Here is a 22,088-nt window from a genome sequence, read left to right on the forward strand (position 1 = left end):
CTGGGTCTGTCCCGTGACCTCTCCCTGCACCTAGCCTGGCACAGCAGTCAAACCATGGCACCTGCTGGGTCTGTCCCGTGACCTCCTTCTCCTGAACCTAGTCTGGCACAGCAGTCAACCCATGGCACCTGCAGGGTCTGTCTCGTGACCTCCCCCTGAACCTAGCCTGGCACAGCAGTCAACCCATGGCACCTGCTGGGTCTGTCCCGTGACCTCCTTCTCCTGAACCTAGTCTGGCACAGCAGTCAACCCATGGCACCTGCAGGGTCTGTCTCGTGACCTCCTCCTGCACCTAGCCTGGCACAGCAGTCAACCCATGGCACCTGCTGGGTCTGTCCCGTGACCTCCTCCTGCACCTAGCCTGGCACAGCAGTCAACCCATGGCACCTGCTGGGTCTGTCCCGTGACCTCCTTCTCCTGCACCTAGTCTGGCACAGCAGTCAACCCATGGCACCTGCTGGGTCTGCTCCGTGACCTCCTCCTGCACCTAGCCTGGCACAGCAGTCAACCCATGGCACCTGCAGGGTATGTCCCCTGACCTCCTCCTCCTGGACCTAGCCTGGCACAGCAGTCGACCCATGGCACGTGCAGGGTCTGCCCCGTGACCTCCTGCCTGCAGCAGCGACAGCCTTCTGCACGTGACCATCTCGAAGTGCACCTAGCCTGGCACAAGCGTCGTGGCGACTACACAGCCAGTTAGGTCTCTCAAATTTCCAAATCCGCAGTACGTAGCCAAGCAACCGTGGATAACACTGGTCAACACACTTTTTTCTGGCATAAGATATTCCAACGGGTTTAAGGTAATTTTGGGGTGCTGATTCCAAATCTGGCATCAGTTTTTGTCTATCACATCAGGTTTTTGAGATGTCAAATATTGCATTTTCAATAAAAACTGCGGAAAAAAATATTAAAGAAATGTGGATATCTACATAAAATGATGATATTATAAACACACTATCCTAAAAATACAGCCAGCATATTTTAACACTAAAGCAAGTCACTGACTCGCAACAACTTGCCATCATAAGTGACAGAGTTAATTTCGGGTAAAATCAATGAAAATGGGGTATGCCGATAGCAAAAAAATGAGATGTGATAGAGCAAATATGAGATCAGATTTGGAATGAGCACCCTGAAATTAGTCTAAAACAGCTGCAAAAGTCCAGGCGAGAAAAACATGTGTTTTTTTTTGTTGACCAGTGTTATCGGAGGTGCGAAACAACAACGACCGCGAACGGTTATGAAGAGATTAAGTTTAAATTTCGATTTAAAGCTTCTTGCGTGACTGCAGGGATTCATCTTCTTGGTTCTTTCGGTAAAGTCATCACGTAGAAGGGAAATAATAAAATAATAAAAATAAAATATTATAAAATATCTTTTTTATTACGTTTAATTTAATAATAGAAATAAAACGTAATAAAATAATTATTTTATTATGTTTTTTATGTTTCATTTTTATTACTTTATTTTATTATGTTTTCTTTTTATTATTTTATTATTTCCATTCTACGTGACTTTACCGAAAGAACCAAGGAGATTAAGTGTGTCAATATAGATGATGATTTAAACGTCCATAGCGCACTGTGGCTTCCTAATGTCGGGCAGGCAAAGCGTTCCAGACAGCCGCATCTGAAGGGCGTCCAAAAGCCACAGCGAGTGGTCATCGTGTGATGATGATGATAATTGGTTTTTTACCCTTTTATCTGGCAAAAAAACTGACATCTGTTTTTACGAGGAGTCATGTTTGCATAGACCACAATACCTGCAGTCATAATGCAAACAAAAAACATAACTCTGAAAATGTATGGACTGTCCTTGAAGTTGATGTCTCACATGGTCCTTGAAGTTGATTGGTCCACACCCGAGACAGCTTTCCTTAGAGCCTAGTCTCACATGGTCCTTGAAGTTGATTGGTCCACACCCGAGACAGCTTTCCTTAGAGCCTAGTCTCACATGGTCCTTGAAGTTGATTGGTCCACACCCGAGACAGCTTTCCTTAGAGCCTAGTCTCACATGGTGTTGGACCAGATGACGCCAAAAGGCGCACAACTCAAAGAAAATGCACCGTCAGAGTATGAGAGCTCGGGGTAAGCATTTACACCATTGGAACCTCATTTGCCAGAAGGAAAAATATGATAATTGGGTTTTTATCCTTTTATCTGGCAACAAAACTGACACCTTTTTTACGAGGAGTCATGTTTGCATAGACCACAATACCTGCAGTCATAATGCATCTGGTCCAACACCATGTGAGACTAGGCTCTAAGGAAAGCTGTCTCGGGTGTGGACCAATCAACTTCAAGGACAGTGCATATCATAATCAGAGTTGTGTTTTTTGTTTGCATTATGACTGCAGGTATTGTGGTCTATGCAAACATGACTCCTCGTAAAAAAGGTGTCAGTTTTGTTGCCAGATAAAAGGGTAAAAAAACAATTATCATATTTTTTTTTTACTGGCAAATGAGGTACCGATCGTGTGACGATGGTTCATAGCTCCTTGACTAATACGAGCAAAGCTATTGCGGTACATTCGTTGGCAAGCAGTTTATGTGTTTCGATTAAAAGCTTTCGTGACTGCAGGGATTCATCTTCTTGGTTCTTTCGGTAAAGTCATCACGTAGAAGGGAAATAATAAAATAATAAAATAAAACATAATAAAATACAATTCTCACGACGTTTCGGCCACAACGCAAGCAGCCGTCCTCAGGTGAAGAACAGGTCTGTCGGAAAGACAGCGTCTGAATGAGCACCACCAAGCTTGGCAGCGTATATACTTAAATATATACTTAAATATACGCTGCCAAGCTTGGTGGTGTTCAGAAGAACAGGTCTGTCGGAAAGACAGCGTCTGAATGAGCACCACCATGCTTGGCAGCGTATATTTAAGCTGGGTTAAAGAGGGGAAGGGCGCCTTGACAAATGAATTTGCATATCAAGAGGAATTTAGCATATTTATGGAATACGCAGATATGCGATTAGTCATTACTGTTAGAATAATCACTTTATCATGTTTAATTTTTATTATTTTATTATGTTTCATTTTTATTATTTTATTATGTTTAACTTTTATTATTTTATTATGTTTTATTTTTATTATTTTATTGTGTTTTATTTTTATCATTTTATCATGTTTTATTTTTTTCCATCTTATTATTTCCCTTCCACGTGACTTTACCGAAAGAACCAAGAAGACAGTTTGTGTGTGTGTGTGTGTGCGCGCAATGATCTCCTGCTCCCCCGTGTCTCTCTTCTCATCCACGCCTTTCACCAGCCTCCTCCTCACTCACTCCTCGTGGCGAACGTCAATCACCGCACGCACTTGCACCTCTTGGCGCTCAAGTCAGGGACCTTCTGCCACTTGTGCTCCGAGTTTTGAAACGTGACGTCTTCGAAGGCCGTCGGCCTGCAGCACGGCTGCTCGATGTTCACCCCCTCGCCTGCAACCCTCCTCCTCCTCATCCTCACTGCCACCTCCTCCACAGCCGCCTGTTCCTGCTTCTCCACCTGCTGCTGCTGGTTGCGACGTCGTCTGCGCATCGGTGAGAATTGCAGGTCCAGGTGGATGACGCGCGACAGGGCCAGGTCGTAGGTGGAGCGTGCGTGGAGACACGAGCCCGAGCAGAACTGGAAGGAGATCACCTCGTCCGACTGGAAGCCGATTTGCAGGTCGCTCACTCGAACCTCCACCAAGTTGAGGTGGCAGCGGTCGGAACCCCTGGTCTTCGACAACGACGACGATGCCGTCCGCGCTAAACTTCTGCGGCTCAGTCCTCCCCCTCTGTCTCTGGTCCCACTGCGACCGTGGCCTCCGCGAGATCTGGAGTGACCTCCACGGGAAGGTTCGAACGCCCTGCCATGCAGGGAGGTCACGGGACGAGTGACAGACGACGAACTTGGCCGGACGATGTTATCGTCACCCAAGGCACGCTGGACGTCAGACTCCATGCCACGTGTGGTGGTAGCGGTGGTGGTCGTGGTGCTTGTAGTGGTTGTGGTGGTGGATGCGGTTGAGGCAGATAATCGGGTGAGCGAAAAGGCTCGGGGAGATCGGAGAAGTCTCGGCCTACCCGGACCGCTGGAACTTGGGTTGGAGTCAGGCACGGGGTTTGTCGAGTTTCGTGTTGGGTTAGGCATCGTGTCACGGGGAGGGGCAGCAGTGTCATTGCGATTCGTGCCAGGGGTAGGGGTAGTGTCAGGACTCATATCGGAAGTTGTACCAGGGCTATGCCTAGATCTGAGGCCCGAGTCTTTCAGAAAAGGGCTGAAGTTGTAACACAAATTCACCCTAAAATTGAGGTGTCTGGATTTCAGCCTCCTGCTTCTGTTAACGCTGGGGCTGACGCTGGGGATAATTGCGTCGGGGCCTGTGGTAGCGTTAAAACTCGTTCGGGGACCAGTGCTAACGCCAAGGCCGGGCTGGTCGCGTGGTGGGTTAGGCCTAGGTTTAAGCCGGAGTCGTGGCTTGAGTCTATAGGTAGAGGTAGAACCGGGCATGGTACTAGGCTTAGGGCTAGGTCTTGGATTGGGCCTAGGATCAGGCCTGAGCTGAGCGACACGCTCGAGTTTCGGGTCGGTGTCACAGTCGGGGCGAGGTTTGTTGTCGAGCCTGAGGTCGGGGTCAGAGGAGCGCCTCAAGCCCCGCCCACAGGTCACGTGACCGAGCCTGGGCCTGGGATCAGGAGGAGGAGGAGTCAGCGGCGCATCCTGGGCCTGCTCAGGCGAGGGTCGGCTTCGGAGGTGGAGGGGCCCCGTCCACGTCGCCATGACGACGGTCACGAAGACAAGCCCCGCGACCAGGAAGAGGACGCAGAACCGCACGGACTGTCGGGAAGACAAACAACAACAACAACAGTCCCACAAAACAACCTCCTGCTGTGGTCGTAGGGAGCGGATGTCGAGGCCGGGGGTCGGTGGGCTGATTAAAAGGGGAGGTGTGGCCGGCACCGTGCCTGGGTGTCTTGGTCACACCCGCTGTTGATGGGTTCATGTGGTTTGGATCTGTCGGTAAAGCCACGTAGAGAGAGGGGAGTGGTGAGTGGGGAGAGGTAGGAGAGTGCGTGGAGGGGAGTAGTGAGGGGGGAGAGGTAGGAGAGTGTGTGGAAGGGAGTGGTGAGGGGGGAGAGGTAGGAGAGTGTGTGGAGGGGAGTGGTGAGTGGGGAGAGGTAGGAGAGTGCGTGGAGGGGAGTGGTGAGTGGGGAGAGGTAGGAGAGTGCGTGGAGGGGAGTGGTGAGTGGGGAGAGGTAGGAGAGTGCGTGGAGGGGAGTGGTGAGTGGGGAGAGGTAGGAGAGTTGCGTGGAGGGGAGTGGTGAGTGGGGAGAGGTAGGAGAGTTGCGTGGAGGGGAGTGGTGAGTGGGGAGAGGCAGGAGAGTGCGTGGAGGGGAGTGGGGAGAGAGGTAGGAGAATGCGTGGAGGGGAGTGGTGAGAGAGGTAGGAGAGTGCGTGGAGGGGAGTGGGGAGAGAGGTAGGAGAGTGCGTGGAGGGGAGTGGGGAGAGAGGTAGGAGAATGCGTGGAGGGGAGTGGGGAGAGAGGTAGGAGAGTGCGTGGAGGGGAGTGGGGGGAGAGGTAGGAGAGTGCGTGGAGGGGAGTGGGGAGAGAGGTAGGAGAGTGCGTGGAGGGGAGTGGGGGGAGAGGTAGGAGAGTGCGTGGAGGGGAGTGGGGAGAGAGGTAGGAGAGTGCGTGGAGGGGAGTGGGGGGAGAGGTAGGAGAGTGCGTGGAGGGGAGTGGTGGGAGAGGTAGGAGAGTGCGTGGAGGGGAGTGGTGAGAGAGGTAGGAGAGTGCGTGGAGGGGAGTGGTGAGAGAGGTAGGAGAGTGCGTGGAGGGGAGTGGTGAGAGAGGTAGGAGAGTGCGTGGAGGGGAGTGGTGAGAGAGGTAGGAGAGTGCGTGGAGGGGAGTGGGGAGAGAGGTAGGAGTGCGTGGAGGGGAGTGGGGAGAGAGGTAGGAGAGTGCGTGGAGGGGAGTGGGGAGAGAGGTAGGAGAGTGCGTGGAGGGGAGTGGTGAGAGAGGTAGGAGAGTGCGTGGAGGGGAGTGGGGAGAGAGGTAGGAGAGTGCGTGGAGGGGAGTGGGGAGAGAGGTAGGAGAGTGCGTGGAGGGGAGTGGTGAGAGAGGTAGGAGAGTGCGTGGAGGGGAGTGGGGGGAGAGGCAGGAGAGTGCGTGGAGGGGAGTGGGGGGAGAGGCAGGAGAGTGTGTGGAGGGGAGTGGTGAGAGAGGTAGGAGAGTGTGTGGAGGGGAGTGGTGAGAGAGGTAGGAGAGTGCGTGGAGGGGAGTGGGGGGAGAGGTAGGAGAGTGCGTGGAGGGGAGTGGTGAGAGAGGCAGGAGAGTGCGTGGAGGGGAGTGGTGAGAGGGGAGAGGTAGGAGAGTGCGTGGAGGGGAGTGGGGAGAGAGGCAGGAGAGTGCGTGGAGGGGAGTGTTGAGAGAGGTAGGAGAGTGCGTGGAGGGGAGTGTTGAGAGAGGTAGGAGAGTGCGTGGAGGGGAGTGTTGAGAGAGGTAGGAGAGTGCGTGGAGGGGAGTGTTGAGAGAGGTAGGAGAGTGTGTGGAGGGGAGTGGGGGGAGAGGCAGGAGAGTGCGTGGAGGGGAGTGGTGAGAGGGGAGAGGTAGGAGAGTGCGTGGAGGGGAGTGGGGAGAGAGGCAGGAGAGTGCGTGGAGGGGAGAGGGGGGAGAGGTAGGAGAGTGCGTGGAGGGGAGTGGGGAGAGAGGTAGGAGAGTGCGTGGAGGGGAGTGGGGAGAGAGGTAGGAGAGTGCGTGGAGGGGAGTGGGGAGAGAGGTAGGAGAGTGCGTGGAGGGGAGTGGGGAGAGAGGTAGGAGAGTGCGTGGAGGGGAGTGGGGAGAGAGGTAGGAGAGTGCGTGGAGGGGAGTGGTGAGAGAGGCAGGAGAGTGCGTGGAGGGGAGTGGTGAGAGAGGCAGGAGAGTGCGTGGAGGGAGTGGTGAGAGAGGTAGGAGAGTGCGTGGAGGGAGTGGTGAGAGAGGCAGGAGAGTGCGTGGAGGGGAGTGGTGAGAGAGGTAGGAGAGTGCGTGGAGGGGAGTGGTGAGAGAGGCAGGAGAGTGCGTGGAGGGGAGTGTTGAGAGAGGTAGGAGAGTGCGTGGAGGGGAGTGGGGAGAGAGGCAGGAGAGTGCGTAGAGGGGAGTGGGGAGAGAGGTAGGAGAATGCGTGGAGGGGAGTGGTGAGAGAGGTAGGAGAGTGCGTGGAGGGGAGTGGGGAGAGAGGTAGGAGAATGCGTGGAGGGGAGTGGGGAGAGAGGTAGGAGAGTGCGTGGAGGGGAGTGGGGGGAGAGGTAGGAGAGTGCGTGGAGGGGAGTGGGGAGAGAGGTAGGAGAGTGCGTGGAGGGGAGTGGGGGGAGAGATAGGAGAGTGCGTGGAGGGGAGTGGCGAGAGAGGCAGGAGAGTGCGTGGAGGGGAGTGGGGAGAGAGGCAGGAGAGTGCGTGGAGGGGAGTGGGGGGAGAGGTAGGAGAGTGCGTGGAGGGGAGTGGGGGGAGAGGTAGGAGAGTGCGTGGAGGGGAGTGGGGAGAGAGGTAGGAGAGTGCGTGGAGGGGAGTGGGGAGAGAGGTAGGAGAGTGCGTGGAGGGGAGTGGGGAGAGAGGTAGGAGAGTGCGTGGAGGGGAGTGGTGAGAGAGGCAGGAGAGTGCGTGGAGGGGAGTGGTGAGAGAGGCAGGAGAGTGCGTGGAGGGAGTGGTGAGAGAGGTAGGAGAGTGCGTGGAGGGAGTGGTGAGAGAGGCAGGAGAGTGCGTGGAGGGGAGTGGTGAGAGAGGTAGGAGAGTGCGTGGAGGGGAGTGGTGAGAGAGGCAGGAGAGTGCGTGGAGGGGAGTGTTGAGAGAGGTAGGAGAGTGCGTGGAGGGGAGTGGGGAGAGAGGCAGGAGAGTGCGTGGAGGGGAGTGGGGAGAGAGGTAGGAGAATGCGTGGAGGGGAGTGGTGAGAGAGGTAGGAGAGTGCGTGGAGGGGAGTGGGGAGAGAGGTAGGAGAATGCGTGGAGGGGAGTGGGGAGAGAGGTAGGAGAGTGCGTGGAGGGGAGTGGGGGGAGAGGTAGGAGAGTGCGTGGAGGGGAGTGGGGAGAGAGGTAGGAGAGTGCGTGGAGGGGAGTGGGGGGAGAGATAGGAGAGTGCGTGGAGGGGAGTGGGGAGAGAGGCAGGAGAGTGCGTGGAGGGGAGTGGGGAGAGAGGCAGGAGAGTGCGTGGAGGGGAGTGGAGGGAGAGGTAGGAGAGTGCGTGGAGGGGAGTGGGGGGAGAGGTAGGAGAGTGCGTGGAGGGGAGTGGGGAGAGAGGTAGGAGAGTGCGTGGAGGGGAGTGGGGGGAGAGGTAGGAGAGTGCGTGGAGGGGAGTGGTGGGAGAGGTAGGAGAGTGCGTGGAGGGGAGTGGTGAGAGAGGCAGGAGAGTGCGTGGAGGGGAGTGGTGAGAGAGGCAGGAGAGTGCGTGGAGGGGAGTGGTGAGAGAGGTAGGAGAGTGCGTGGAGGGGAGTGGTGAGAGAGGCAGGAGAGTGCGTGGAGGGGAGTGGTGAGAGATGTAGGAGAGTGCGTGGAGGGGAGTGGTGAGAGAGGCAGGAGAGTGCGTGGAGGGGAGTGGTGAGAGAGGCAGGAGAGTGCGTGGAGGGGAGTGGTGAGAGATGTAGGAGAGTGCGTGGAGGGGAGTGGGGAGAGAGGATGGAGAGTGCGTGGAGGGGAGTGGGGAGAGAGGTAGGAGAGTGCGTGGAGGGGAGTGGGGGGAGAGGTAGGAGAGTGTGTGGAGGGGAGTGGTGAGAGAGGTAGGAGAGTGCGTGGAGGGGAGTGGTGAGAAAGGTAGGAGAGTGCGTGGAGGGGAGTGGTGAGAGAGGTAGGAGAGTGCGTGGAGGGGAGTGGTGAGAAAGGTAGGAGAGTGCGTGGAGGGGAGTGGTGAGAGAGGTAGGAGAGTGCGTGGAGGGGAGTGGTGAGAAAGGTAGGAGAGTGCGTGGAGGGGAGTGGTGAGAGAGGCAGGAGAGTGCGTGGAGGGGAGTGGTGAGAGATGTAGGAGAGTGCGTGGAGGGGAGTGGGGAGAGAGGATGGAGAGTGCGTGGAGGGGAGTGGGGAGAGAGGTAGGAGTGCGTGGAGGGGAGTGGGGAGAGAGGTAGGAGAGTGCGTGGAGGGGAGTGGTGAGAGAGGTAGGAGAGTGCGTGGAGGGGAGTGGGGAGAGAGGTAGGAGAGTGCGTGGAGGGGAGTGGTGAGGGGGGAGGGGTAGGAGAGTGCGTGGAGGGGTGAAGTGAGAGGGGAGAGGTAGGAGAGTGCGTGGAAGGGTGGAGTGAGAGGTAGGAGAGTGCGTGGAGGGGAGTGGTGAGTGGGGAGAGGTAGGAGAGTGCGTGGAGGGGAGTGGTGAGGGGGGAGAGGTAGGAGAGTGTGTGGAGGGGAGTGGTGAGGGGGGAGAGGTAGGAGAGTGCGTGGAGGGGAGTGGTGAGAGGGGAGAGGTAGGAGAGTGCGTGGAGTGGAGTGGTGAGAGGGGAGAGGTAGGAGAGTGCGTGGAGGGGAGTGGTGAGGGGGGAGAGGTAGGAGAGTGTGTGGAGGGGAGTGGTGAGAGGGGAGAGGTAGGAGAGTGCGTGGAGGGGAGTGGTGAGTGGGGAGAGGTAGGAGAGTGCGTGGAAGGGTGGAGTGAGAGGTAGGAGAGTGCGTGGAGGGGAGTGGTGAGTGGGGAGAGGTAGGAGAGTGCGTGGAGGGGAGTGGTGAGTGGAGAGAGGTAGGAGAGTGCGTGGAGGGGAGTGGTGAGGGGGGAGAGGTAGGAGAGTGCGTGGAGGGGAGTGGTGAGGGGGGAGAGGTAGGAGAGTGCGTGGAGGGGAGTGGTGAGAGGGGAGAGGTAGGAGAGTGCGTGGAGGGGAGTGGTGAGTGGGGAGAGGTAGGAGAATGCGTGGAGGGGAGTGGTGAGGGGGGGGAGGTAGGAGAGTGTGTGGAGGGGAGTAGTGAGTGGGGAGAGGTAGGAGAGTGCGTGGAGGGGAGTGGTGAGGGGGGAGAGGTAGGAGAGTGCGTGGAGGGGAGTGGTGAGTGGGGAGAGGTAGGAGAGTGCATGGAGGGGAGTGGTGAGAGGGGAGAGGTAGGAGAGTGCGTGGAGGGGAGTGGTGAGAGGGGAGAGGTAGGAGAGTGCGTGGAGGGGAGTGGTGAGTGGGGAGAGGTAGGAGAGTGCGTGGAGGGGAGTGGTGAGTGGGGAGAGGTAGGAGAGTGCGTGGAGGGGAGTGGTGAGTGGGGAGAGGTAGGAGAGTGCGTGGAGGGGAGTGGTGAGAGGGGAGAGGTAGGAGAGTGCGTGGAAGGGAGTGGTGAGAGGGGAGAGGTAGGAGAGTGCGTGGAGGGGAGTGGTGAGGGGAGAGAGGTAGGAGAGTGCGTGGAGGGGAGTGGTGAGTGGGGAGAGGTAGGAGAGTGCGTGGAGGGGAGTGGTGAGAGGGGAGAGGTAGAAGAGTGCGTGGAGGGGAGTGGTGAGAGGGGAGAGGTAGGAAAGTGCGTGGAGGGGAGTGGTGAGTGGGGAGAGGTAGGAGAGTGCGTGGAGGGGAGTGGTGAGAGGGGAGAGGTAGGAGAGTGCGTGGAGGGGAGTGGTGAGAGGGGAGAGGTAGGAGAGTGCGTGGAGGGGAGTGGTGAGGGGGGGGAGGTAGGAGAGTGCGTGGAGGGGAGTGGTGAGTGGGGAGAGGTAGGAGAGTGCGTGGAGGGGAGTGGTGAGGGGGGAGAGGTAGGAGAGTGCGTGGAGGGGAGTGGTGAGAGGGGAGAGGTAGGAGAGTGCGTGGAGGGGAGTGGTGAGGGGGGAGAGGTAGGAGAGTGCGTGGAGGGGAGTGGTGAGAGGGGAGAGGTAGGAGAGTGCGTGGAGGGGAGTGGTGAGGGGGGGGAGGTAGGAGAGTGCGTGGAGGGGAGTGGTGAGTGGGGAGAGGTAGGAGAGTGCGTGGAGGGGAGTGGTGAGAGGGGAGAGGTAGGAGAGTGCGTGGAGGGGAGTGGAGAGTGGGGAGAGGTAGGAGAGTGCGTGGAGGGGAGTGGTGAGTGGGGAGAGGTAGGAGAGTGCGTGGAGGGGAGTGGTGAGGGGGGAGAGGTAGGAGAGTGCGTGGAGGGGAGTGGTGAGGGGGGATAGGTAGGAGAGTGCGTGGAGGGGAGTGGTGAGGGGGGAGAGGTAAGAGAGTGCGTGGAGGGGAGTGGTGAGGGGGGAGAGGTAGGAGAGTGCGTGGAGGGGAGTGGTGAGTGGGGAGAGGTAGGAGAGTTGCGTGGAGGGGAGTGGTGAGTGGGGAGAGGTAGGAGAGTTGCGTGGAGGGGAGTGGTGAGTGGGGAGAGGTAGGAGAGTTGCGTGGAGGGGAGTGGTGAGTGGGGAGAGGTAGGAGAGTGCGTGGAGGGGAGTGGTGAGGGGGGAGAGGTAGGAGAGTGCGTGGAGGGGAGTGGTGAGTGGGGAGAGGTAGGAGAGTGCGTGGAGGGGAGTGGTGAGTGGGGAGAGGTAGGAGAGTGCGTGGAGGGGAGTGGTGAGGTGGGAGAGGTAGGAGAGTGCGTGGAGGGGAGTGGTGAGGGGGGAGAGGTAGGAGAGTGCATGGAGGGGAGTGGTGAGGGGGGAGAGGTAGGAGAGTGCGTGGAGGGGAGTGGTGAGTGGGGAGAGGTAGGAGAGTGCGTGGAGGGGAGTGGTGAGTGGGGAGAGGTAGGAGAGTGCGTGGAGGGGAGTGGTGAGAGGGGAAAGGTAGGAGAGTGCGTGGAGGGGGGAGTGGTGAGAGGGTAGAGGTAGGAGAGTGCGTGGAGGGGAGTGGTGAGAGGGGAGAGGTAGGAGAGTGCGTGGAGGGGAGTGGTGAGTGGGGAGAGGTAGGAGAGTGCGTGGAGGGGAGTGGTGAGGGGGGAGAGGTAGGAGAGTGCGTGGAGGGGAGTGGTGAGGGGGGAGAGGTAGGTGAGTGCGTGGAGGGGAGTGGTGAGTGGGGAGAGGTAGGAGAGTGCGTGGAGGGGAGTGGTGAGGGGGGAGAGGTAGGAGAGTGCGTGGAGGGGAGTGGTGAGAAGGGAGAGGTAGGAGAGTGCGTGGAGGGGAGTGGTGAGGGGGGAGAGGTAGGAGAGTGCGTGGAGGGGAGTGGTGAGTGGGGAGAGGTAGGAGAGTGCGTGGAGGGGAGTGGTGAGTGGGGAGAGGTAGGAGAGTGCGTGGAGGGGAGTGGTGAGTGGGGAGAGGTAGGAGAGTGCGTGGAGGGGAGTGAAGTGAGAGGGGAGAGGTAGGAGAGTGCGTGGAGGGGAGTGGTGAGAGGGGAGAGGTAGGAGAGTGCGTGGAGGGGGGTGGTGAGTGGGGAGAGGTAGGAGAGTGCGTGGATGGGAGTGGTGAGGGGGGAGAGGTAGGAGAGTGCGTGGAGGGGAGTGGTGAGTGGGGAGAGGTAGGAGAGTGCGTGGAGGGGAGTGGTGAGAGGGGAGAGGTAGGAGAGTGCGTGGAGGGGAGTGGAGAGAGGGGAGAGGTAGGAGAGTGCGTGGAGGGGAGTGGTGAGAGGGGAGAGGTAGGAGAGTGCGTGGAGGGGAGTGGTGAGGGGGGAGGGGTAGGAGAGTGCGTGGAGGGGAGTGGTGAGTGGGGAGAGGTAGGAGAGTGCGTGGAGGGGAGTGGTGAGAGGGGAGAGGTAGGAGAGTGCGTGGAGAGGAGTGGTGAGAGGGGAGAGGTAGGAGAGTGTGTGGAGAGGAGTGGTGAGTGGGGAGAGGTAGGAGAGTGCGTGGAGGGGAGTGGTGAGTGGGGAGAGTTAGGAGAGTGTGTGGAGGGGAGTGGTGAGAGGGGAGAGGTAGGAGAGTGCGTGGAGGGGAGTGGTGAGTGGGGAGAGGTAGGAGAGTGCGTGGAGGGGAGTGGTGAGTGGGGAGAGGTAGGAGAGTGCGTGGAGGGGAGTAGTGTGAGGGGGGAGGTAGGAGAGTGCGTGGAGGGGAGTGGTGAGAGGGGAGAGGTAGGAGAGTGCGTGGAGGGGAGTGGTGAGTGGGGAGAGGTAGGAGAGTGCGTGGAGGGGAGTGGTGAGGAGGAGAGGTAGGAGAGTGCGTGGAGAAGAGTGGTGAGAGGGGAGAGGTAGGAGAGTGCGTGGAGGGGAGTGGTGAGAGGGGAGAGGTAGGAGAGTGCGTGGAGGGGAGTGGTGAGTGGGGAGAGGTAGGAGAGTGCGTGGAGGGGAGTGGTGAGTGGGGAGAGGTAGGAGAGTGCGTGGAGGGGAGTGGTTAGTGGGGAGAGGTAGGAGAGTGCGTGGAGGGGAGTGGTGAGTGGGGAGAGGTAGGAGAGTGCGTGGAGGGGTGGAGTGAGGGGGGAGAGGTAGGAGAGTGCGTGGAGGGGAGTGGTGAGAGGGGAGAGGTAGGAGAGTGCGTGGAGGGGAGTGGTTAGTGGGGAGAGGTAGGAGAGTGCGTGGAGGGGAGTGGTGAGTGGGGAGAGGTAGGAGAGTGCGTGGCGGGGAGTGGTGAGAGGGGAGAGGTAGGAGAGTGCGTGGAGGGGAGTGGTGAGAGGGGAGTGGTAGGAGAGTGCGTGGAGGGGAGTGGTGAGAGGGGAGAGGTAGGAGAGTGCGTGGAGGGGAGTGGTGAGTGGGGAGAGGTAGGAGAGTGCGTGGAGGGGATTGGTGAGTGGGGAGAGGTAGGAGAGTGCGTGGAGGGGAGTGGTGAGAGGGGAGAGGTAGGAGAGTGCGTGGAGGGGAGTGGTGAGGGGGGAGAGGTAGGAGAGTGCGTGGAGGGGAGTGGTGAGTGGGGAGAGGTAGGAGAGTGCGTGGAGGGGAGTGGTGAGGGGGGAGAGGTAGGAGAGTGCGTGGAGGGGAGTGGTGAGAAGGGAGAGGTAGGAGAGTGCTTTGGGGGGAGTGGTGAGAGGGGAGAGATAGGAGAGTGTGTGGAGGTGAGTGGTGAGGGGGGAGATGTAGGAGAGTGCGTGGAGGGGAGTGGTGAGTGGGGAGAGGTAGGAGAGTGTGTGGAGGGGAGTGGTGAGTGGGGAGAGGTAGGAGAGTGCGTGGAGGGGAGTGGTGAGTGGGGAGAGGTAGGAGAGTGCGTGGAGGGGAGTGGTGAGTGGGGAGAGGTAGGAGAGTGCGTGGAGGGGAGTGGTGAGAGGGGAGAGGTAGGAGAGTGCGTGGAGGGGAGTGGTGAGTGGGGAGAGGTAGGAGAGTGCGTGGAGGGGAGTGGTGAGGGGGGAGAGGTAGGAGAGTGCGTGGAGGGGAGTGGTGAGGGGGGGGAGGTAGGAGAGTGCGTGGAGGGGAGTGGTGAGTGGGGAGAGGTAGGAGAGTGCGTGGAGGGGAGTGGTGAGAGGGGAGAGGTAGGAGAGTGCGTGGAGGGGAGTGGTGAGTGGGGAGAGGTAGGAGAGTGCGTGGAGGGGAGTGGTGAGGGGGGAGAGGGAGGAGAGTGCGTGGAGGGGAGTGGTGAGGGGGGAGAGGTAGGAGAGTGCGTGGAGGGGAGTGGTGAGAGGGGAGAGGTAGGAGAGTGCGTGGAGGGGAGTGGTGAGGGGGGAGAGGTAGGAGAGTGCGTGGAGGGGAGTGGTGAGAGGGGAGGGGTAGGAGAGTGCGTGGAGGGGAGTGGTGAGGGGGGAGAGGTAGGAGAGTGCGTGGAGGGGAGTGGTGAGGGGGAGAGGTAGGAGAGTGCGTGGAGGGGAGTGGTGAGAGGGGAGGGGTAGGAGAGTGCGTGGAGGGGAGTGGTGAGGGGGAGAGGTAGGAGAGTGCGTGGAGGGGAGTGGTGAGTGGGGAGAGGTAGGAGAGTGCGTGGAGGGGAGTGGTGAGGGGGGCGGGTAGGAGAGTGTGTGGAGGGGAGTGGTGAGTGGGGAGAGGTAGGAGAGTGCGTGGAGGGGAGTGGTGAGAGAGGAGAGGTAGGAGAGTGCGTGGAGGGGAGTGGTGAGGGGGGCGGGTAGGAGAGTGTGTGGAGGGGAGTGGTGAGTGGGGAGAGGTAGGAGAGTGCGTGGAGGGGAGTGGTGAGGGGGGAGAGGTAGGAGAGTGCGTGGAGGGGAGGGGTGAGTGGGGAGAGGTAGGAGAGTGCGTGGAGGGGAGTGGTGAGTGGGGAGAGGTAGGAGAGTGCGTGGAGGGGAGTGGTGAGAGATAGGAGAGTGCGTGGAGAAGAGTGGTGAGAGGGGAGAGGTAGGAGAGTGCGTGGAGGGGAGTGGTGAGTGGGGAGAGGTAGGAGAGTGCGTGGAAGGGAGTAGTGAGTGGGGAGAGGTAGGAGAGTGCGTGGAGGGGAGGGGTGAGTGGGGAGAGGTAGGAGAGTGCGTGGAGAGGAGTGGTGAGAGGGGAGAGGTAGGAGAGTGCGTGGAGGGGAGTGGTGAGTGGGGAGAGGTAGGAGAGTGCGTGGAGGGGAGTGGTGAGAGGGGAGAGGTTAGGAGAGTGCGTGGAGGGGAGTGGTGAGAGGGGAGAGGTAGGAGAGTGCGTGGAGGGGAGTGGTGAGTGGGGAGAGGTCGGAGAGTGCGTGGAGGGGAGTGGTGAGTGGGGAGAGGTAGGAGAGTGCGTGGAGGGGAGTGGTGAGGGGGGAGAGGTAGGAGAGTGTGTGGAGGGGAGTGGTGAGAGGGGAGAGGTAGGAGAGTGCGTGGAGGGGAGTGGTGAGGGGGGAGAGGTTGGAGAGTGCGTGGAGGGGAGTGGTGAGTGGGGAGAGGTAGGAAAGTGCGTGGAGGGGAGTGGTGAGGGGGGAGGGGTAGGAGAGTGCGTGGAGGGGAGTGGTGAGGGGGGAGAGGTAGGAGAGTGCGTGGAGGGGAGTGGTGAGGGGGGAGAGGTAGGAGAGTGCGTGGAGGGGAGTGGTGAGGGGGGAGAGGTAGGAGAGTGCATGGAGGGGAGTAGTGAGGGGGGAGAGGTAGGAGAGTGCGTGGAGGGGAGTGGTGAGGGGGGAGAGGTAGGAGAGTGCGTGGAGGGGGGAGTGGTGAGAGGGGAGAGGTAGGAGAGTGCGTGGAGGGGAGTGGAAAGGGGGGAGAGGTAGGAGAGTGCATGGAGGGGAGTGGTGAGAGGGGAGAGGTAGGAGAGTGCGTGGAGGGGAGTGGTGAGAGGGGAGAGGTAGGAGAGTGCGTGGAGGGGGGAGTGGTGAGTGGGGAGAGGTAGGAGAGTGCGTGGAGGGGAGTGGTGAGGGGGGAGAGGTAGGAGAGTGCGTGGAGGAGAGTGGTGAGTGGGGAGAGGTAGGAGAGTGCGTGGAGGGGAGTGGTGAGTGGGGAGAGGTAGGAGAGTGCGTGGAGGGGAGTGGTGAGGGGGGAGAGGTAGGAGAGTGTGTGGAGGGGAGTGGTGAGAGGGGAGAGGTAGGAGAGTGCGTGGAGGGGAGTGGTGAGGGGGGAGAGGTTGGAGAGTGCGTGGAGGGGAGTGGTGAGTGGGGAGAGGTAGGAAAGTGCGTGGAGGGGAGTGGTGAGGGGGGAGGGGTAGGAGAGTGCGTGGAGGGGAGTGGTGAGGGGGGAGAGGTAGGAGAGTGCGTGGAGGGGAGTGGTGAGGGGGGAGAGGTAGGAGAGTGCGTGGAGGGGAGTGGTGAGGGGGGAGAGGTAGGAGAGTGCGTGGAGGGGAGTAGTGAGGGGGGAGAGGTAGGAGAGTGCGTGGAGGGGAGTGGTGAGGGGGGAGAGGTAGGAGAGTGCGTGGAGGGGGGAGTGGTGAGAGGGGAGAGGTAGGAGAGTGCGTGGAGGGGAGTGGAAAGGGGGGAGAGGTAGGAGAGTGCATGGAGGGGAGTGGTGAGAGGGGAGAGGTAGGAGAGTGCGTGGAGGGGAGTGGTGAGAGGGGAGAGGTAGGAGAGTGCGTGGAGGGGGGAGTGGTGAGTGGGGAGAGGTAGGAGAGTGCGTGGAGGGGAGTGGTGAGGGGGGAGAGGTAGGAGAGTGCGTGGAGGAGAGTGGTGAGTGGGGAGAGGTAGGAGAGTGCGTGGAGGGGAGTGGTGAGTGGGGAGAGGTAGGAGAGTGCGTGGAGGGGAGTGGTGAGTGGGGAGAGGTAGGAGAGTGCGTGGAGGGGAGTGGTGAGTGGGGAGAGGTAGGAGAGTGCGTGGAGGGGAGTGGTGAGAGGGGAGAGGTAGGAGAGTGCGTGGAGAGGAGTGGTGAGTGGGGAGAGGTAGGAGAGTGCGTGGAGGGGAGTGGTGAGGGGGAGAGGTAGGAGAGTGCGTGGAGGGGAGTGGTGAGTGGGGAGAGGTAGGAGAGTGCGTGGAGGGGAGTGGTGAGGGGGGCGGGTAGGAGAGTGTGTGGAGGGGAGTGGTGAGTGGGGAGAGGTAGGAGAGTGCGTGGAGGGGAGTGGTGAGAGGGGAGAGGTAGGAGAGTGCGTGGAGGGGAGTGGTGAGGGGGGCGGGTAGGAGAGTGCGTGGAGGGGAGTGGTGAGGGGGGAGAGGTAGGAGAGTGCGTGGAGGGGAGTGGTGAGTGGTGAGAGGGGAGAGGTAGGAGAGTGCGTGGAGGGGAGTGGTGAGTGGGGAGAGGTAGGAGAGTGCGTGGAGGGGAGTGGTGAGAGGGGAGAGGTTAGGAGAGTGCGTGGAGGGGAGTGGTGAGAGGGGAGAGGTAGGAGAGTGCGTGGAGGGGAGTGGTGAGTGGGGAGAGGTCGGAGAGTGCGTGGAGGGGAGTGGTGAGAGGGGAGAGGTAGGAGAGTGCGTGGAGGGGAGTGGAAAGGGGGGAGAGGTAGGAGAGTGCATGGAGGGGAGTGGTGAGAGGGGAGAGGTAGGAGAGTGCGTGGAGGGGAGTGGTGAGAGGGGAGAGGTAGGAGAGTGCGTGGAGGGGGGAGTGGTGAGTGGGGAGAGGTAGGAGAGTGCGTGGAGGGGAGTGGTGAGGGGGGAGAGGTAGGAGAGTGCGTGGAGGAGAGTGGTGAGTGGGGAGAGGTAGGAGAGTGCGTGGAGGGGAGTGGTGAGTGGGGAGAGGTAGGAGAGTGCGTGGAGGGGAGTGGTGAGTGGGGAGAGGTAGGAGAGTGCGTGGAGGGGAGTGGTGAGTGGGGAGAGGTAGGAGAGTGCGTGGAGGGGAGTGGTGAGAGGGGAGAGGTAGGAGAGTGCGTGGAGAGGAGTGGTGAGTGGGGAGAGGTAGGAGAGTGCGTGGAGGGGAGTGGTGAGTGGGGAGAGGTAGGAGAGTGCGTGGAGGGGAGTGGTGAGGGGGGAGAGGTAGGAGAGTGCGTGGAGGGGAGTGGTGAGGGGGAGAGGTAGGAGAGTCCGTGGAGGGGAGTGAAGTGAGAGGGGTGAGGTAGGAGAGTGCGTGGAGGGGAGTGGTGAGTGGGGAGAGGTAGGAGAGTGCGTGGAGGGGAGTGGTGAGTGGGGAGAGGTAGGAGAGTGCGTGGAGGGGAGTGGTGAGTGGGGAGAGGCAGGAGAGTGCGTGGAGGGGAGTGGTGAGTTGGGAGAGGTAGGAGAGTGCGTGGAGGGGAGTTGTGAGAGGTAGGAGAGTGCGTGGAGAAGAGTGGTGAGAGGGGAGAGGTAGGAGAGTGCGTGGAGGGGAGTGGTGAGTGGGGAGAGGTAGGAGAGTGCGTGGAGGGGAGTGGTGAGTGGGGAGAGGTAGGAGAGTGCCTGGAGGGGAGTGGTGAGTGGGGAGAGGTAGGAGAGTGCGTGGAGGGGAGTGGTGAGGGGGGAGAGGTAGGAGAGTGCGTGGAGGGGAGTGGTGAGTGGGGAGAGATAGGAGAGTGCGTGGAGGGGTGTGGTGAGTGGGGAGAGGTAGGAGAGTGCGTGGAGGGGAGTGGTGAGTGGGGAGAGGTAGGAGAGTGCGTGGAGGGGAGTGGTGAGTGGGGAGAGGTAGGAGAGTGCGTGGAGGGGAGTGGTGAGGGGGGAGAGGTAGGAGAGTGCGTTGAGGGGAGTGGTGAGTGGGGAGAGGTAGGAGAGTGCGTGGAGGGGAGTGGTGAGTGGGGAGAGGTAGGAGAGTGCGTGGAGGAGAGTGGTGAGGGGGGAGAGGTAGGAGAGTGCGTGGAGTGGAGTGGTGAGGGGGGAGAGGTAGGAGAGTGCGTGGAGGGGTGTGGTGAGACGGGTGAGGTAGGAGAGTGCGTGGAGGGGATTGGTGAGTGGGGAGAGGTAGGAGAGTGCGTGGAGGGGAGTGGTGAGAGGGGAGAGGTAGGAGAGTGCGTGGAGGGGATTGGTGAGTGGGGAGAGGTAGGAGAGTGCGTGGAGGGGAGTGGAGTGAGGGGAGAGGTAGGAGAGTGCGTGGAGGGGAGTGAGAGGTGAGAGGTAGGAGAGTGCGTGGAGGGGAGTGGTGAGAGGTGAGAGGTAGGAGAGTGCGTGGAGGGGAGTGGTGAGAGGGGAGAGGTAGGAGAGTGCGTGGATGGGAGTGGTGAGTGGGGAGAGGTAGGAGAGTGCGTGGAGGGGAGTGGTGAGGGGGGAGAGGTAGGAGAGTGCGTGGAGGAGAGTGGTGAGGGGGGAGAGGTAGGAGAGTGCGTGGAGGGGAGTGAAGTGAGAGGGGAGAGGTAGGAGAGTGCGTGGAGTGGAGTGGTGAGAGGGGAGAGGTAGGAGAGTGCGTGGAGGGGGAGTGGTGAGTGGGGAGAGGTAGGAGAGTGCGTGGAGGGGAGTGGTGAGAGGGGAGAGGTAGGAGAGTGCGTGGAGTGGAGGAGTGAGTGGGGAGAGGTAGGAGAGTGCGTGGAGGGGAGTGGTGAGTGGGGAGAGGTAGGAGAGTGCGTGGAGGGGAGTGGTGAGTGGGGAGAGGTAGGAGAGTGCGTGGAGGGGAGTGGTGAGGGGGGAGAGGTAGGAGAGTGCGTGGAGGGGAGTGGTGAGTGGGGAGAGGTAGGAGAGTGCGTGGAGGGGAGTGGTGAGAGGGGAGAGGTAGGAGAGTGCGTGGAGGGGAGTGGTGAGGGGGGAGAGGTAGGAGAGTGCGTGGAGGGGAGTGGTGAGTGGGGAGAGGTAGGAGAGTGCGTGGAGGGGAGTGGTGAGAGGGGAGAGGTAGGAGAGTGCGTGGAGGGGAGTGGTGAGGGGGGAGAGGTAGGAGAGTGCGTGGAGGGGAGTGGTGAGTGGGGAGAGGTAGGAGAGTGCGTGGAGGGGAGTGGTGAGTGGGGAGAGGTAGGAGAGTGCGTGGAGGGGAGGAGTGAGATGGGGAGAGGTAGGAGAGTGTGTGGAGGGGAGTTGTAAGAGGTAGGAGAGTGCGTGAAGAAGAGTGGTGAGAGGGGAGAGGTAGGAGAGTGCGTGGAGGGGAGTAGTGAGTGGGGAGAGGTAGGAGAGTGCGTGGAGGGGAGTGGTGAGTGGGGAGAGGTAGGAGAGTGCGTGGAGGGGAGTGGTGAGTGGGGAGAAGTGGGAGAGTGCGTGGAGGGGAGTGGTGAGTGGGGAGAGGTAGGAGAGTGCGTGGAGGGGAGTGGTGAGTGGGGAGAGGTAGGAGAGTGCGTGGAGGGGAGTGGTGAGTGGGGAGAGGTAGGAGAGTGCGTGGAGGGGAGTGGTGAGTGGGGAGGGGTAGGAGAGTGTGTGGAGGGGAGTGGTGAGAGGGGAGAGGTAGGAGAGTGCGTGGAGGGGAGTGGTGAGAGGTAGGAAAGTGCGTGGAGGGGAGTGGTGAGGGGGGAGAGGTAGGAGAATGCGTGGAGGGGATTGGTGAGAGGGGAGAGGTAGGAGAGTGCGTGGAGTGGAGTGGTGAAGGGAGAGAGGTAGGAGAGTGCGTGGAGGGGAGTGGTGAGATGGGGAGAGGTAGGAGAGTGCGTGGAAGGGAGTGGTGAGGGGGGAGATGTAGGAGAGTGCGTGGAGGGGAGTGGTGAGTGGGGAGAGGTAGGAGAGTGCGTGGAGGGGAGTGGTGAGTGGGGAGAGGTAGGAGAGTGCGTGGAGGGGAGTGGTGAGAGGGGAGAGGTAGGAGAGTGCGTGGAGGGGATTGGTGAGTGGGGAGATGTAGGAGAGTGCGTGGAGGGGAGTGGTGAGTGGGGAGAGGTAGGAGAGTGCGTAGAGGGGAGTGGTGAGTGGGGAGAGGTCGGAGAGTGCGTGGAGGGGAGTGGTGAGTGGGGAGAGGTAGGAGAGTGCGTGGAGGGGAGTGGTGAGGGGGGGAAGGTAGGAGAGTGCGTGGAGGGGAGTGGTGAGTGGGGAGAGGTAGGAGAGTGCGTGGAGGGGAGTGGTGAGTGGGGAGAGGTAGGAGAGTGCGTGGAGGGGAGTGGTGAGTGGGGAGAGGTCGGAGAGTGCGTGGAGGGGAGTGGTGAGTGGGGAGAGGTAGGAGAGTGCGTGGAGGGGAGTGGTGAGTGGGGAGAGGTAGGAGAGTGCGTGGAGGGGAGTGGTGAGTGGGGAGAGGTAGGAGAGTGCGTGGAGGGGAGTGGTGAGTGGGGAGGGGTAGGAGAGTGCGTGGAGGGGAGTGGTGAGAGGGGAGAGGTAGGAGAGTGCGTGGAGGGGAGTGGTGAGTGGGGAGAGGTAGGAGAGTGCGTGGAGGGGAGTGGTGAGGGGGGAGAGGGAGGAGAGTGCGTGGAGGGGAGTGGTGAGGGGGGAGAGGTAGGAGAGTGCGTGGAGGGGAGTGGTGAGAGGGGAGAGGTAGGAGAGTGCGTGGAGGGGAGTGGTGAGAGGGGAGAGGTAGGAGAGTGCGTGGAGGGGAGTGGTGAGGGGGGAGAGGTAGGAGAGTGCGTGGAGGGGAGTGGTGAGTGGGGAGAGGTAGGAGAGTGCGTGGAGGGGAGTGGTGAGTGGGGGAGAGGTAGGAGAGTGCGTGGAGGGGAGGAGTGAGATGGGGAGAGGTAGGAGAGTGTGTGGAGGGGAGTTGTAAGAGGTAGGAGAGTGCGTGAAGAAGAGTGGTGAGAGGGGAGAGGTAGGAGAGTGCGTGGAGGGGAGTAGTGAGTGGGGGAGAGGTAGGAGAGTGCGTGGAGGGGAGTGGTGAGTGGGGAGAGGTAGGAGAGTGCGTGGAGGGGAGTGGTGAGTGGGGAGAAGTGGGAGAGTGCGTGGAGGGGAGTGGTGAGTGGGGAGAGGTAGGAGAGTGCGTGGAGGGGAGTGGTGAGTGGGGAGAGGTAGGAGAGTGCGTGGAGGGGAGTGGTGAGTGGGGAGAGGTAGGAGAGTGCGTGGAGGGGAGTGGTGAGTGGGGAGGGGTAGGAGAGTGTGTGGAGGGGAGTGGTGAGAGGGGAGAGGTAGGAGAGTGCGTGGAGGGGAGTGGTGAGAGGTAGGAAAGTGCGTGGAGGGGAGTGGTGAGGGGGGAGAGGTAGGAGAATGCGTGGAGGGGATTGGTGAGAGGGGAGAGGTAGGAGAGTGCGTGGAGTGGAGTGGTGAAGGGAGAGAGGTAGGAGAGTGCGTGGAGGGGAGTGGTGAGATGGGGAGAGGTAGGAGAGTGCGTGGAAGGGAGTGGTGAGGGGGGAGATGTAGGAGAGTGCGTGGAGGGGAGTGGTGAGTGGGGAGAGGTAGGAGAGTGCGTGGAGGGGAGTGGTGAGTGGGGA

The 22,088-nt window shown here is 60.6% G+C and overlaps 1 protein-coding gene across 1 annotated transcript in view; it reads right to left on the reverse strand.

The window, feature by feature from the left end:
* Nucleotides 1-1,793: 1,793 nt before the first annotated feature.
* The window catches only part of LOC144737863 (uncharacterized), a 40,000-nt gene continuing 19,705 nt past the window's right edge, over nt 1,794-22,088 (reverse strand). The window contains exon 3 of the mRNA XM_078620741.1: nt 1,794-4,821. Within this exon, the coding sequence (XP_078476867.1) occupies nt 3,307-4,821 (1,515 nt within the window). The 3' untranslated portion in view covers nt 1,794-3,306. The remainder of the gene's footprint in view (nt 4,822-22,088) is intronic.

Source organism: Lampetra planeri, chromosome 74 (assembly GCF_965212315.1).
Source record: "Lampetra planeri chromosome 74, kcLamPlan1.2.h2, whole genome shotgun sequence".
In the NCBI taxonomy this organism is placed as follows: Eukaryota; Metazoa; Chordata; class Hyperoartia; order Petromyzontiformes; family Petromyzontidae; genus Lampetra; species Lampetra planeri.